Here is a 14,723-nt window from a genome sequence, read left to right on the forward strand (position 1 = left end):
GAATGAGAGAGAGAGAGAGAGAGAGAGAGAGAGAGAGAGAGAGAGAGAGATGTAGCTCAGAAACAGAACACTTGACTAGCCTGTGTAGACCTTGGCTTCAATACCAAGAATCACAGAGAGGAAATATTCCATCTTGAGTCAGGTATTATGTCAAATCCTGTAATTTTAGCATTTTGGGGGCTGAGGTGGGAGTATCTTGAGTTCAAGGCCATAATGGGCTATATTCAGACCCTACGTCAAGAAAGAAAAGAGAAGTCCAGCTTAGTGTTGGCGATGCAGGTCAGCCTCTTACCTGGGGGATGCTAAGTTCCTTTCCATAGTCCAAACTAGCTTTAGCATTTGCTCCTTTCCTGCCTGCCGCTTTAATGACAGCCTTTCCTTCCTGCTCTCAAGGAGCCTACCAGTGTATTAAAAGGACAGAATTTAAATTTAAAAAGAAAGGGAAGAATTTGTGACTAGTGCAGCTGTAGAGGGAGGGCTTGCAACAGTATAGCCCAACCTCGGAGGTAGAATCCTGTTGCTGTGACAAACACCTGAGGGAAAGAGCTGAAAAGGATTAAGCAAAGCTACTACCTGTGCCTCTTGAGTGCTGGGAGTGCTGGAGGCAAGAGGATCTGGAGTTCAAAGCCATCCTTATTTGCACAGGAGGGTCAAGCCAAGCCTAGGTTTTATGAGTCCCTGTCTAGAAACAATAGAAACAAAGGAAGAGTGAAGAAAAAAGGTTTATTTTTGCCTCAGTTTCAGACTGTGCTCAGTTCCATTGTTACAAGCTTGCAGATCAGAACAGGGTGGTAAGGAAGATCACAGGGAGAGCTGCCTGTCTCAATGTGCTCGTTCAGCTGCCTGTCTCAATGTGCTCGTTCAGGGCACACCCCCATTGGCCTACATCCTCCTACCAGGTCCTACCTCTTAGTTCAGAGCCTTCACTTTCCAATTACCTCTCAGTGACTCAATGATCAGATCTACCACTGGAGACTAAGCTTTCAAATACGGGAGCCTGTTGAGGGATACTTTAATATCTAAAACATGCATGCCTCCTTTGTCTCCCTTTCTTTCTTTAGACAGGGTCTTACTATGTAGCTCTGCTGTCCTGGAACTCACTATGTAGACCAGAGCTCAGAGATACACCTACCTCTGCCTCCTGAGTGCTGGGATTAAAGGCATGCATTACTATGCCCAGTGTATATCTCCTTTTAAACATAACTGCCAGGTATTTCAAAAATAGTTTTAGCCGGGCGGTGGTGGCACACGCCTTTAATCCTAGCACTTGGGAGGCAGAGGCAGGTGGATCTCTGTGAGTTCAAGACCAGCCTGGTCTACAAGAGCTAGTTCCAGGACAGGCTCCAAAACCACAGAGAAACCCTGTCTCAAAAAAAAAAAAAAAAAAAAAAAAAAAAAAAAAAAAAAAAAAAAAAAAAAAAAAAAAAAAAAAAAAAAAAAAAAAAACCTACATTTTCCTTAGATTCAAAGTGTTCTAATGGAATGTTACTTTTTATAGAATTTGCACTATCCAGAGAGTGTCTGCAGGAAGAATGATGAAGTAAATGTGAGTGACATAGCTTGTGAGTCCTTGCTAAGACCTGATCAAGTTCCCTTTTCTTCCAGCACAATTATATGAAAACCATGGTGGGCCTCCAACAGTCACACAGAAAACAGTCTCATCAATAGCTCGAAGACCAGCGACTCTAGTCGGTTCTAAGAAAGCTGCTAAACCACGTGCTCAGAGCTCCAGCCACTTGCTCTGCTGCAAGCTGGAACTAAACCCAGAGAACACACAGTTGCCTGCCTGCTAGGATGAACATCCTCCAAAAGACACCCCTGCTTGTCTCCACAGAATACTTTTGATTTTAATTTGCTACCACATGTAAAAATCAAGATAAGATTACTTTTTTAACTGCTGAGCCATCTCTCCAGTGATAAAATTACTTTCTAGTTTGGATTTAAAACTGTTTGGAATAGTACTTAATATTCTGTCTGAAAGGGACATCTTCATTATGTATAGTTTGTGGCTAAAACCTTGTCCTAGTGTTTCCCTAGCAAGCAATGACACCTGGGATTTGGTCCCTAGCATCTTTCTCTCTCTCTCTCTCTCTCTGACACACACACACACCCTGCACACAGGATGAGGAGGATTGGGAGTGTAGTTCAGTGGTACTTTACTTGCCTAGCATTCACGAAACTCTTCCAAGTCCGACACCACCAAAAGGAAAAAGAATAGCTAATATTGTAGCTAGGGTGGCAGGACAGGCCTGTAATCCCAGCACTTGGGTGGTGGTGACAGGAAGAGCAGGAGTTCTGTTACACGTCTAGTTCAAAGTCAGTCTGGACTTTAAGAAACCTATCTCAAACAAAAACAAAAACAAAAACAAACCCTAAAAGCCACTTGAGCCTTGAGTAGGAAATCAAAATAGTAATTCAGGCTCTGCCTGTCAGTCTCTTTCCTCTTCAGTGGGCATCCTGAGATGAGCTTGGTCTGAGAATACTTCTTACAGCTCCCAACCCATCCTTCTAGCTGGGCAACCAGAAGAGGATCAGGTGTAGTTAGTGGCCTATGAGAGGGAGAGGCAGAACTGGGCCCCTGTGCCCAGGAGCGTCTGACCTTAGACTTTTCCAGTCAAGTACACACATGGTATGTGTTGCGGCTTCTCTGTCTTGCCTCCTCCCTTTGTCAGTGTGTGTGACTACAGACACACACAGGTGAAGGCGCCCAGGTTACCCTGGACAGGAACAGGGATCACAGCAGCAGGCCTGAGCAGGGAAGAGGAAACATTCATTACTCCTGAGTCAAGTCCTCAGGGTCTGGAGCTTGTGTCCTTGGTGATGGCACCAAGGGAAAGAGCTCACTGCTTCACTCAGGACAAACACAGGCTCTGGGAGCTTCCCAGCTGACCAGTGTACCTTGGGGCTGAGAAAGGCAGCCTCTGCTGAGTGACCTGTTTGGAACTTCCACACAGTCTTTCTTCCTGACTCGTGGGCCAAGGCTTTGACCCTGAACATGGTATGACAGCAATCCTTTTTCTGATACCCTTGAATGCCCAAGATGATAGAGACCTACAGTGGAATTACGAGGAAGCCCTATCAAGGGAATCAGTGAGAAAATATTCCAGACCGCACTTCAGAGGTCTTCGGGCCCTCAGATTACTTTATATGAGGCAGGTATGAGCTGGGACAAAGGACATGGCTAAGTGAGTAAGAGTGCTTGTTCTGCAGGCATGAGGACCCAAGTCTGAATCCCCTTTATATGCATAAGAAACATGGCTGCATAATCTCTGCACTGGGGGGGGGGGGTCACCCAACATACTCTCAACAGTGGCCTTCCTGTTGACCAGAGACAATCCTTACTTGGGATAAAGGATTAGGTAGAGAGGTAGGAAAGGAGTAAGTGGGTGGGTAAGTAAGTAGCCTCTCACTCAATTCCAGTTCAACTGTGGACTCCATGGGGAATGATCTTTTGTTTTTCCAAGCCTTAGTCAGGTTCCATTTGAGTCAGAACTCTGGCCTGGGTGTGTAGAAAAAAAATGCCATTTGAGAAAAAAGGTAACACCCAGTTCTATCTTAGAACACATCTAATTGCTTATGTGTTGTATCAGTCAATCTATATTCGTTTATTAGTCAATATATTAGTTCAAAGTCTATATTGGTTGTGGATATGGTTCAGCGGCAGGGGCCGCTTGCTTAGTGTTCTGTTTCATTGTGTTGCTGTGATAAAACACCTGGAAGCAGCTTAGGGGAGGAAATGGCTTACACTTCTGGGACACAGTCCATCACTTCAGGAAATCAGAGCAGAAATTATGCTAGTTTTCTTATGCAGCCCTGGACTGGCTACTTAGGTATGTGCTGCCCAAAGTGGGCTAGGCCATCCTCCACTAATAACTACCCACACAAATGCCCACAGACCAATCTGATCTAAACAATTCCTTGGCTGAGGCTTTCCTCTCAGGTGACTCTAGGCTAAGTCAAGTTGACAAAGCTAACTAGGACACCTAACATATGCAAACCACTGGGTTAAATTTTCAGCACCAGAAGGGGGAAAATTTACAAATAGTTTTGAAGAATGTGCTCAGGATCATCCGGTATTCCCCTGTTCTAAAGACGTTTCCCATCCCTTTATCAAATCCTAGGACATACCTGTGGTGGACTTGGGCTTTCTTCCCTTTTATTTATTTATTTATTTATTTTAATAAATCACCAAAGTTGACTTTAAGGGCTACTAGTAGCCACCCTGAAGTGTGATGGGATGGATGTGGTCTGGGCCCATGGGAGATACTACTAGGAGGAGCAATTCTCAAGGTTTTTATGGTATTCAGCACTCTAGGAGTGGGAATAGGTTTCATGTTGGTGATTTTGGACATTTTTTCCTTTAAATACATTGGAGGGCTTTCTGTACAAAAGCATGGGCTGGTAGGGCATGGTGACTCACATCTTTAGTCCTAGCACTCAGGAAGCAGAAGCAGCTGTATCTTTGAGTTTAAGGCCTGCCTGCTACACAGTGAGACCCTATCTTTAAAAAAAAAAAGGGGGGGGAGCGGTATTCAATAAGCTAAAAAGTGTTCACTGCTTTGGTCAGGAAGCTGATCATAGTAAATACAGAGAATGAGGTAGGAGGATAGGGAACTAGGGCAAGTCTGGGCTGAAAAGAAAAAAGGATATCCAAATCATGTTTTATATTGTGAGCCAGTCTCCCATAGCACAGGCTGGCCCCAATCTCACTGTGTAGCTGAGGATGATCTTGATGCCCCTGCTCCCTGCCAGGACGTGTTCCAAGGATGCCTGTCTTTGCCTTGAATCTAGCCTGCATGTGGAGGGACATATCTGCAGTCCTATCTTGGAGGTGGAGGCCAACCTGGGATAGGCACAGCAAAGCAGACTCCAGAGGTTCCTGAATACTCTCAAAAATACTGCCTGACTGAAAATTCTGAATCAAAGAGTTATGGGCCTTATGATTTCCACTGACCCTATGGTTTGACATGCTTATTCCAGTAGGTTATGACCAGACTGTTATCATCACCTGGCAAGTACTCTTCTGTCCCCTGCTAAAAAACTGCTTACTTTTAAAAAATTATTTTATGTGCATTGGTGTTTTGCCTACACATCGGTGTGAAGGTGTCAGATCCTGTAGAACTGGAGTTACCGACAGTCATGAACTGCTATGTCGGTGCTAGGAATTGAACCCGGTTCCCCTGAAGAAGAGCAGTGCTCTTCATCACTGAGCCATCTCTCCAGCTCCATTGACTTTGTTTTTAAGGAAATGGGAAACTTGCACAAGCTACCTTAGGTTCCTCTCAGCTTGTTGTTCCCACCTAAAATAGCTCTATTCTAGTGCCAAGTGGCTGCCATTGGCTTATGGAGTATTTAAGGCAAAGTGCTCCAAACCTATTCAAAAATCTAAGAGTTGGGCATGGTGGCCCACCAAAAGGCTGATGCAGGAGGACTTCAAGTTCAAGGCAAACTTGGGCTACAAATTAAACTATCTTTAAAAAAAAAGCCTTAAATATACCTTATTGTTTAGTAAGAGGCATTGTACAAACATGTTCACTAATATTATCTGTGTGGTAGATACACTTCTATTTTATAGGCAAGGCAGTAGAAGCCCGAGAAACAGTCATGTCCAGTATCATATGGCTAGAAACTGCCTGGTATTGGTTTACATAGTGCCAGATAGAACTTATCCATTGGACTATAATAACCTAAAATGTGTTGACATCTGTTAAGTTTAGGGTTTTATATACTGGGAATGTTTCTCAGTTGATGGAGTGCTTGTCTAGTATTTGAGAAGCCGCGAGTTCAATTCCCAGCACCAGATAATGCATGCCTGTAATCTCAGCACTGAGGGGTGGCTGCAGGAGGAAGTTAGAGTCATCTTTGGCTACAAATAGAGATCAAGGCCATCTGGGACACACAAAACCCTGCCCCAAATAAACAGACAGAAAAGTGAAGAAAAAGAGGAAGTTCAGGGTTTCACAAGTACCTCTATCCTCAGATCAGTGAGAATCTGTTCACATTTAAACTTTCATCTTCAGCAGGCTGTGGTGTCTGGCACCTGTAACTCCAGCATCAGGGAGGCTGGAGTAGGAGGATTTTGAGTTTATGGTCAGCATAAGGTACATATCAAATTCTAGTGCCACAGATGAAAACTCATGAAGTTCTGTGCACCTTGAACCTGGCTAAAGTTACCAGGAAAAAAAATAAAGCCCGATTAACCGCTATATAAAATGATAAAGAGAAAATAGATACTGCTTACCTACATACAAGTAAAAAAAAAAAAGAAATTCAAGAGATGGCTCAGCCCATAAAAGCACTGGCTGCCTGGCCTTATGATGGAAGTTACATCTCTGGGACCCACATATTGGGAGGAGAGAATGGACTCGCTAATGTTCTCTGGTCCCCACACGTGTGTCCTCAACACACACCATACAGATAAACACCATTTTAAAAATACACTTTAAAAGTGAGGGCGGGGCGATGGGGCACAGGGCTTTAATCCTAGCACTTGAGAGGCAGAGGCAGGCAGGTCTCTGAGTTCAAGGCCAGCCTGGTCTGGACAGTGAGTTCCAGAACTGCTAGACGTACACGGAGAAACCCTGTCTCGAACCAAAAAACTTGTTAAAACCCAGAATGTCAGCACTCAAGAGGGTGTACGTTCTAGTGTTAAAGGAAAGTCTACAGATGATCCTGTCTAAACATCAACAACACGACAAAGTTAGCTAGTGAAGGACTTCTGTTAAATCACATTTCAATTTATTGGTAAATCCAATTAAAAATTAGTGGCTATTCTTCCCCCGAAAACTCCACAAAGATTTGAACTCTCTACTGTCACTTTCATGATACGCAACTACTATACATTCGGCGTCCTGTAAGTTTACCTGACAGTTTCTTGCGCACTCCAACTTCTCCTTCCAGAAACAAAAAGCTCGTAGTTCACGTTATCTAACCTTTTTTTTTTCTTTTGCAAGAGAGCAATTAATAACCTTTTCCCCACTCATTGCCTCCGAGGCCTAAGCAACAAACATTGCCTTTCAGCCTTTTGGGGTGAGGGCAGAATACCGGGTGGGGGGGTGTAGGAAGAAGGCAGGAGGTGGTGGGGCCACGGGGGTGGGGGCGGCGGGAGGCTGAAGGAGGGAGGCGTGTCCGAGTAGCCCGGCCCGAGAAGCATCCCCAGCTTAGCTGGCTTTCCGTTCGCGTGGAGAGCGGGATGAAGAGCCTGGAGAGAAGAAATAAAGGGGCGAGAGCGGCCGCTGCGCTACCTCACGGCCTGGAGGCCGGGCTCTCCGTGGGCTCCCGGGCTTCGGGCGGCGGGTGGTGGCGGGCTTCGAGGGAAGAAGGCCGGTGTCCTGAGGGGCTCGGGCTATCGCCCGGGGAGGGGTAGCGGTGGCGCCCCTCCAGCTCCGGGACCCGCCTACAACACGCAGCCCTGGGACTTATTGTTCCGGGAAGCCGCAGGCGAGGCCCGGCCCGGCCCTCGGGGTGCACCCGCCCCTGCCAGGGTCGGCGGGCTGGGGCAGGCGCGCCGACTGGCGGCCGGTGGGCTGCCTGTGCGTGTCTCTTTAAGGGGCTGGGCCTGCAAGGCTGCAGGGCGGGCGGGGTGCGCGTTGCTCCGGGAGTGTGTGAGGGAGAGAGCGACGGGCGGTTGCCGGAGGGAGGGAGGGAGTGAGCGGGCGAGCCAGCCAGCCAGCGACGCGGGCCGCCCCTGCCGCCGCCGCGATCGGACCAGCGGCCTCCTCCCCTCCGGTCCCCTCCCCCGCATCGGCCTGCCGCGGGGAGGGGGCTAGCGTCGCCGCCTCCAGCTGCTCCTCATGAAGCAGCTGCCGTCGCAGCCGCCACCGAAGATGGGGGATTTCTACGATCCCGAGCACCCGACCCCTGAGTAAGTCTCAGATCCGCGGCCTCCCGCTGCCTTCGGTCGCCTCAGCCGAGGGCGGCGCGTCCCGACCGGTGGCGGCGCGCGGAGTAACGGGCCCTTGGGCGGCTTCGCGCGGTCGCGGTGGGGAACAGGCCCGGCGCGGCACCTCAGGCCGCCTCGCTTGGCCTCGGCCGGCCGGGCGGTTAAGCCTGGCGCGGATACCGCTGCTCGCGTCGCAGCGGCAGTTGGGGCGGCCCGGTGGGGGAGGGGCGGCCACGGCCTCCACTGCCGTTGCCGCGTCCTCAGTCGGCCGGCCCAGAGCTCGGCGCTCCCCGCAGCTCCTTCAGGACGCTCGGCGGCGGTCCAGGCTTCGGTCGCAGACCACGGTGCATAGTCCGAGACGCGGCTGAGGCCAAAGTCGGCTATAGGACGCCGGCGAGTCTAGGCCGAGAATCCCCGGGCTCGGGTGGAAGCTCGACCCGTCGCCCTGCCTACCGGTGACGGCAACTCGGACCGGAAGGGCCTAGCGCGCGTCTCTCTGCAGTGATCCGCGGAGGGGCCCCGCGTTGCAGTCTTGGTTTTGATTCCCCCCCCCCCGCCCCCTCTTGGGCACCAGACCCAGGCCCAATAGTGCTGTGAGCTTCACATTCTGTACCTTTGGCACTTGGGTTTTGTAATGGTGGCGAGGTTTGTCTGGTCCCGTTGTTGAGGTGACACCAGTTTTGTTTTTTGTTTTTACCTGAAAGTGAAAACCCGACGAACGTTTCTTTTCTCGATTATGAGGCTTGAACGCTTTGGCATACTATTTCTTAGGTAACAGAATCTTACCTACAAGGGTGACTTTTTGCTCCGTGTGAAGATTTTAAGAGACCTCAAAATCTCTGCATAGTCTCTAAAGAAAATAGTGAAACATAGTTTTGTCCAAAGTATAGTTTCTTTTCAGTCAGGGACATTTTTATATTTCTGTTGGGCAGTATCTGATAGCACAGCAAGCTTAGCAGTCAGGTTTGGAGGCGCCACTACCACCTGAGTTAGGACTGTAGGCAGCCTTGGCTGCTTACTGAAGATGGCCTCAAAACACAATAAAAGTAAACAGAAAGCTTCCACTTCAGAATCTGGAGTCAGTTCCTTCCTAAATTTCTACAGGATCATTTTGTTTTTTTAGCTTAGTGGTCGCACCCTGTTGCTCAGGCCGGCCTTGAACCTGGGACCCTCCTTCTTCAGCTTCCTGACTGCTGGGATTACAATATGGGTGCGGGACTTGAAAAAACCATTGTTTAACTCGTTTTGCTCATATTGATACACTTCATAGCACACAAAATTCTCTCCAAAGTTAACTTTTGTGGGGAGATCTAGTGGAGCTGTTCAACTTTCATAACTAAAGTATGACACTTTACACAGTCTTTGGAACCTTTGCCAAATTTTTAACCTTGGTTCAGGACTGTCTGAATCTTCCAAGATAGTTCTTTGATATTGTAACATAAAAGTTATTTTGTTGGAGTGTTGGTTATATCCACACAAAAAGCAAAATCTTTTATGTTGCCTAAAGAAAAGTACAAAATTTTATTGGGACAATTTTAAAGGTCCTGTTTTCACCTAAGAAGAGCCTGAGTAGTTTCATCTCGCCTTCTTTTAAGCTTGCAGAGACCCTAAAGCTGTTCTCTGGCATTTTAGTTTGTTCTGTGCTTTGCAGAAGGCTTAATAACATAGGTCATCTCTATGCACAGTCTTAATAAAACAAAATCCATCTTTCCCTGGCAATAGTAAACCAGCATGGCTTTATCCTTCCCTGGGTTCTTGACTTTGGATTAACATTTTAATTGGAATGTTTGGATTTACTGTATAATTAGTTCAGTAGCAAAGTTCTGTTAATAGATTTTTGGTTTGAGAGGTGAAAAACCTCAGGAGGAATTTGTGTCATTCAGTAAATGTTGATTGCTTTCCTTGTACAAAGTAACATGCTAGCCCAGGAAAGGCCAAGAGCCTTTCAGTGACTTGTTCCAGGTTGCATGGTGAAGACATCATCCTTGCTGATAGGATTATATCCTTTTTTTTTTTTTTATTGGAGCAAAACATTTTTCATAATATGTGGAAAAATGGAGTCAGAAAAACTTAACTACAGTGAGAAATCATGTTTATTGTTTTTCAGTTTCTGAAATTTTATTGCTTTTCTGACATTACTGCTTCAGAGTTCTTAATATGAAGAGTAAGTTCTAATACATGTCTTTTTTTCCCTGTTTATTTACCTGTATAGGTTATAAAATGTTTCTTAGTACTGGACTGATGTTGGCAGGCATCTTGAACAGTATTCCCTCTTTTACATATGAAGAAAATGAGGCCTGGTCAAGAAATGAGAAGTAAAGTGATAGCAGACCACGTGAGGAAGTAGTGTTTAAAACTGGGGAGCACAATGCAAGGTTAAAGAACCATATTTTCGCCGGGCGATGGTGGCACGCCTTTAATCCCAGCACTTGGGAGGCAGAGGCAGGCGGATCTCTGTGAGTTTGATGAGGCCAGCCTGGTCTACAGAGCTAGTTCCAGGACAGGCTCCAAAGCCACAGAGAAATCCTGTCTCGAAAAACCAAAAAAAAAAAAAAGAGAGAGAACCATATTTTCGAGTCAGACAAACCTGCACATGAACACTAATCTTGAACAAATGACTTACCTTTAAATTTGGGTTTTCCCATTTTGGAAATGGTTATCCTAATAGTAGCAACTTCTAGGGCTTTGATGATTACATGAGATGAGTGAACAGCTCTTGGCACAGAGTGTGGTGTGTTCAAGTACTTTTAGCCAGGTTTTGTGTCTAAGTACTTTTAGCCAGGGTTAATACGGAAAATTGAGAGGTATGATTTAAGATAAAAGATGAAGTTGGCTGTATTTGAGGGGAAGCTTGGTTGTGAAGGGGCAAGTCATTCATTCCCTTTCAGCCTTGGGATGGTTTGAAATGGTTCTCTGAAGAAGTGTCAGTTGGAATGTAAATTTGCTTTGATTAGACTTTGAGTTGGGCCTGATGATCTGTATTTGTCTTGCGCGCATTCTTAGTCAGGTGCATGTGAGTAGGCCTTGGCTTTTCCTACAGTGTGACATTGTGTTCAGGTGAAATGGCTATAATCATTTGATTAACTACATTGTCTGTCTGTGATAGTGTAGGGGTAGATATTGAGGGCATAGCACGTCTAACAGAGTCCTCGGGAACTTGTCGTAAGGAGGAGACAAATGATAAAAGTGGCATTTAACTTTTTTTTTTTTTGTAAACACAAGCCTGTCTTTACTAAAGGTTGGCACTGTAGGAACAAGAAAAATTTATTCTTGTGAAGTTTACATTCCAATGAGGTCAATAAACAATAAATTATGAGGAATGACCAAAGGTAAAATGCCTTGGAAATCCTATAGGATGTGGGAAATTTCTTATTGTTGAAGGAGTAACCATCTAAAGTGGGATAAACTAGTAAGCATCCTTGAGAGTAATATTTAGGCCGAGATATAAAATATGTGTGTGGCCGGGCGGTGGTGGCATGCACCTTTAATGCCAGCATTTGGGAGGCAGAGGCATGTAGATGTCTGTGAGTTCAAGGCCACCTCTGGCCTGTAGAGCCAATTCCTGGACAGAAACTCTGTCTCAGAAAAAAAACAAAGAAAGTGTGTCCGATGGGAAGGGCAGGAGTTGGGGTGGTTGGGCAGTAACCATTATAATTCAAGTAGGGGTAATAACTTGCTGAGGCAGTAGTATAAACTCTTCTCAGTAATGAGAAGGAAAGTGATAGTAAACAGGTTCACAATATCATGAGTGCAGATTCCACGAATCATTGTAAAGCCATTCTACAGATTTGGCTGGGGTTTTTGTGTGATTTTGTTTTTTGAGAGTAACCCAGGCTGACTTTGAATTCTTGAGCTCAAATAATCTTCCTGCCTCAGCTTCCTGAGTATCTGGCACTGCATGTGCACCCCACTGAGTTTTAATCAGAGGAATGATATGATTTGCTTTCAGCTTCAGAAGGCTCATTTGTAGCATTGCAGAGGAACAGAGTGGAAGCCTGAAGACTTGTAAAGAAGCTAGTAATCCAGAAGAAAGTTGCTGGTGGCTTATACCAAGGTAGTATCTGAACTAGATGGGTGCTCGATGTTTGTGGAGGAGTAAATAGGATTTGTTGACACATGACACATTAGAAAAGTTAATGGTGATTCTAAGACTTTTGGTCTGTCAGAATTTGTCCTCAACTGAGTTAGGGATGATGTAGAAAGAGCAAATTGGGATTAGTAGGGTTCCCCCCCCACACACACAGTAAATTGGAGATGCTTGTTAAGATGTTTAGGTTGGATTGTTACATAAGTCTGGTGTTGGAGGGGAGGTCTAAACTGGAGATAAATTTGTAAATTTGTAGTAATCTATTTAGGCAGTGTACAAAGCCACCAGACTGGGCGAGATTACAAGACATCCACTGTAGTAAAAATAAAGACCAAAAATTCATCTTGGTTTATAGTTTAGATCAAGGCTAATGTGAACTCCACGGCCCTTGTGCCTCCTGCTTTCTCAGTGCTGAGAATATAGGTGTGACACCATGAGGCAAGAAATTCTCCTTTGAAAGCTCCACTGTGAAGATTTAGTGTGTGAGCCTTTTTGGTTGTTTGCTGTTGAGACACGATCTCACTGGTACCTCCTGGTGACCTTCAGCTCCCGCCTTGGCCTTCTAAGAGCCAGAATTACAAATGTGTACCCTCCATAGGCCTGATGGTACAGACTAGTAATCCTCCTAGTGATTGGTAGTCTGAGGCAGGAGGATCAAATATTCAAAGCATGGTTGGGTTACTGAGGTAATTCAAGGCCAGCCTTAGACCCAGTCTTAAAGAAATAATAATAATACTGGTGATAGAGTTCAGTGGTTGAACACTGGCATGGCATGCACAAGGCTCTAGATTCAAGCCCCTGCATGTGTGTGTGTGTGTGGGGGGGGAGTGTACGCCACTGTGTCCTGCATGATTTTTTTTTTCTTTTGAGACTGAGTCTCACTCACTGTGTAGCTCTGGCTGTCCTGAAACTTACTGTTTAGACCAGGCTGAGTTAAAACTCACAGAGATCTGCCTGCTTCTGGTCCCCTAAAGGTCACCATACCTGGTAGTTGATTATCATTGTATTTGTTGTTAAGACAGGGTTTCCCTGCCGGGCAGTGGTGGCACACACCTTTAATCCTAGCACTCGGGAGGCAGAGGCGGCCAGCCTGGTCTACAAAGGGAGTTCCAGGACTGGCTCCAAAGCTACAGAGAAACCCTGTCTCGAAAAACAAACAAAAAAGACAGGGTTTCCCTGTGTAGCACTGGCTGTCTTTGGAAACTCACACTGTACACCATGTTAGGTCTCTATAAGATTATCAGTGCCCAAACCAGCTGGAAATAGCCAGGATTACTATACCCACATTCCCAAAAATGAACTATGGATAGTTTCCTTTTTTTTTAAAAAGAGAGGGAAGTGGTGTGGAAGAATTGTCTGTATTCTGTCAATCATGTTTTAAATAAACGCTGATTGGCCAAACAGGAAGTATAGGTGGGAAAACCAGACAGGAAGTAGAAATAATGCAATGAGAACAGGAGAATTCTGGGAAGGAGGAAGTTGATTCCTCCCAGTCCTGCCCAGACTGCCAAGGAAGCAGGATGTGACCTGCCAGCTGAAACAGATACAGAGCCATATGGCTAAAATAGATCAGAATAATGGGTTAATATAAGTCATAAGACCTAATAAGAAACCTGAAGCCGGGTGGTGGTGGTGCAAGCCTTTAATCCCAGCACTTGGGAGACAGAGGCAGGTGGATCTCTGTGAGTTCAAGACCAGCCTGGTCTATAAGCGCTAGTTCTAGGACAGGCTCCAGAACCACAGAGAAACCCTGTCTCGAAAAACCAAAAAAAAAAAAAAAACCTGAGCTAATGGGCCAATCAGCTTTATAACTTAAATCTCTGTGATTTTCTTTGGGGCTTCCCGGCTGTGGGTTACCGGGCAGGACAGAAACCCCAACAAGCCAGCCCCTCATGTTACAGGCCTCCCTGTAACATGAGATCCTCCTGCCTCTGCCTCCCAGGTGCTGGGATTAAAGCTGTATGCTACCACTTTCATGCATGATTTATTAATAGGTATTCTAATAACTTTTTAACCCTAGTGTGTGTTTTTCCATGAGTCTTGTCAGTTGTACTGAGAAGATAGAATAGTCATGGTGAATGACAGCAAAAGATGAGCAAGTTGGGTTAGAGACTCACTGAACAAATTCACTCAGTACAACTATAGAATAGTACCTTAAACAAAAAGATAACTAGAATAGTACCTTATTTTATAGTGCACTAAAACCTATTATAAGTCATAGTTTATCACCGTAGAATCACCAACAATCAGCTTTAGATTTCTTCTTGAGAAATCCGGCTTGTTTCATTTTGTTTTTGAGACAAAATTTTGCTATGAAGCCTAGCCTGTAAATTATTTTACTGTATTATGGGATTATAGACATGTGCATAGAGAACTAGTGATGGAAAAACTCACTCTCCGTTCCACCATCTCAGGTTATAATAGCATAACTTTTTTGGAGACTCCCAATCTTGACTCAATTTAACAAATACTTGCATTATAGGCATACTTTATATAATTATAGGCAATAAAATAAATAATTTTTAGCATAGATTCACCACCAGTAGTGGGAAGTTTGCTATTTGTATTACTTTCCCCTAATTTTGTGTGTGTGCATGTGTATGAAAATGAGTGGGTAGTATGTGTCTGTGAGGTGGGCATGTGAATGTCATGCTGCTGTATAGAGGTTAGAGAACCATTTTTGGGAATTCTTTTTTTTTTTTTTTTTCTTTTCCGTTTTTTTTTTTGAGCCAGGGTTTTTCTGTAGCTTTGGAG

General features: G+C 45.3%; 2 protein-coding genes across 8 annotated transcripts in view; both read left to right on the forward strand.

The window, feature by feature from the left end:
* Kif9 (kinesin family member 9) overlaps positions 1-5,241 on the forward strand; it is a 55,286-nt gene extending 50,045 nt beyond the window's left edge. For 4 of the 6 annotated variants that reach the window (XM_050139570.1, XM_050139571.1, XM_050139574.1 and 1 more), the window contains one exon: positions 1,606-5,240. In XM_050139570.1, coding sequence (XP_049995527.1) covers positions 1,606-1,668 — 63 coding nt within the window. In that variant the 3' untranslated portion in view covers positions 1,669-5,240. Of the gene's footprint in view, positions 1-1,605 lie in introns of all 6 variants that reach the window. The other 2 variants (XM_050139575.1, XM_050139573.1) reach the window with 2 other exon arrangements.
* Positions 5,242-6,758: 1,517 nt separating this feature from the next.
* The window catches only part of Setd2 (SET domain containing 2, histone lysine methyltransferase), a 105,981-nt gene continuing 98,016 nt past the window's right edge, over positions 6,759-14,723 (forward strand). The window contains exons 1-2 of one of the 2 annotated variants that reach the window (XM_050139172.1): positions 6,759-7,864; positions 11,832-11,936. In XM_050139172.1, the coding sequence (XP_049995129.1) occupies positions 7,794-7,864; positions 11,832-11,936 (176 nt within the window). In that variant the 5' untranslated portion in view covers positions 6,759-7,793. The remainder of the gene's footprint in view (positions 7,865-11,831; positions 11,937-14,723) is intronic. The other variant, XM_050139173.1, reaches the window with a different exon arrangement.

This window comes from Alexandromys fortis, unplaced genomic scaffold, assembly GCF_014885135.2.
Source record: "Alexandromys fortis isolate MF-2015 unplaced genomic scaffold, M_Fortis_MF-2015_v1.1 scaffold_36, whole genome shotgun sequence".
Lineage (NCBI taxonomy): Eukaryota > Metazoa > Chordata > Mammalia > Rodentia > Cricetidae > Alexandromys > Alexandromys fortis.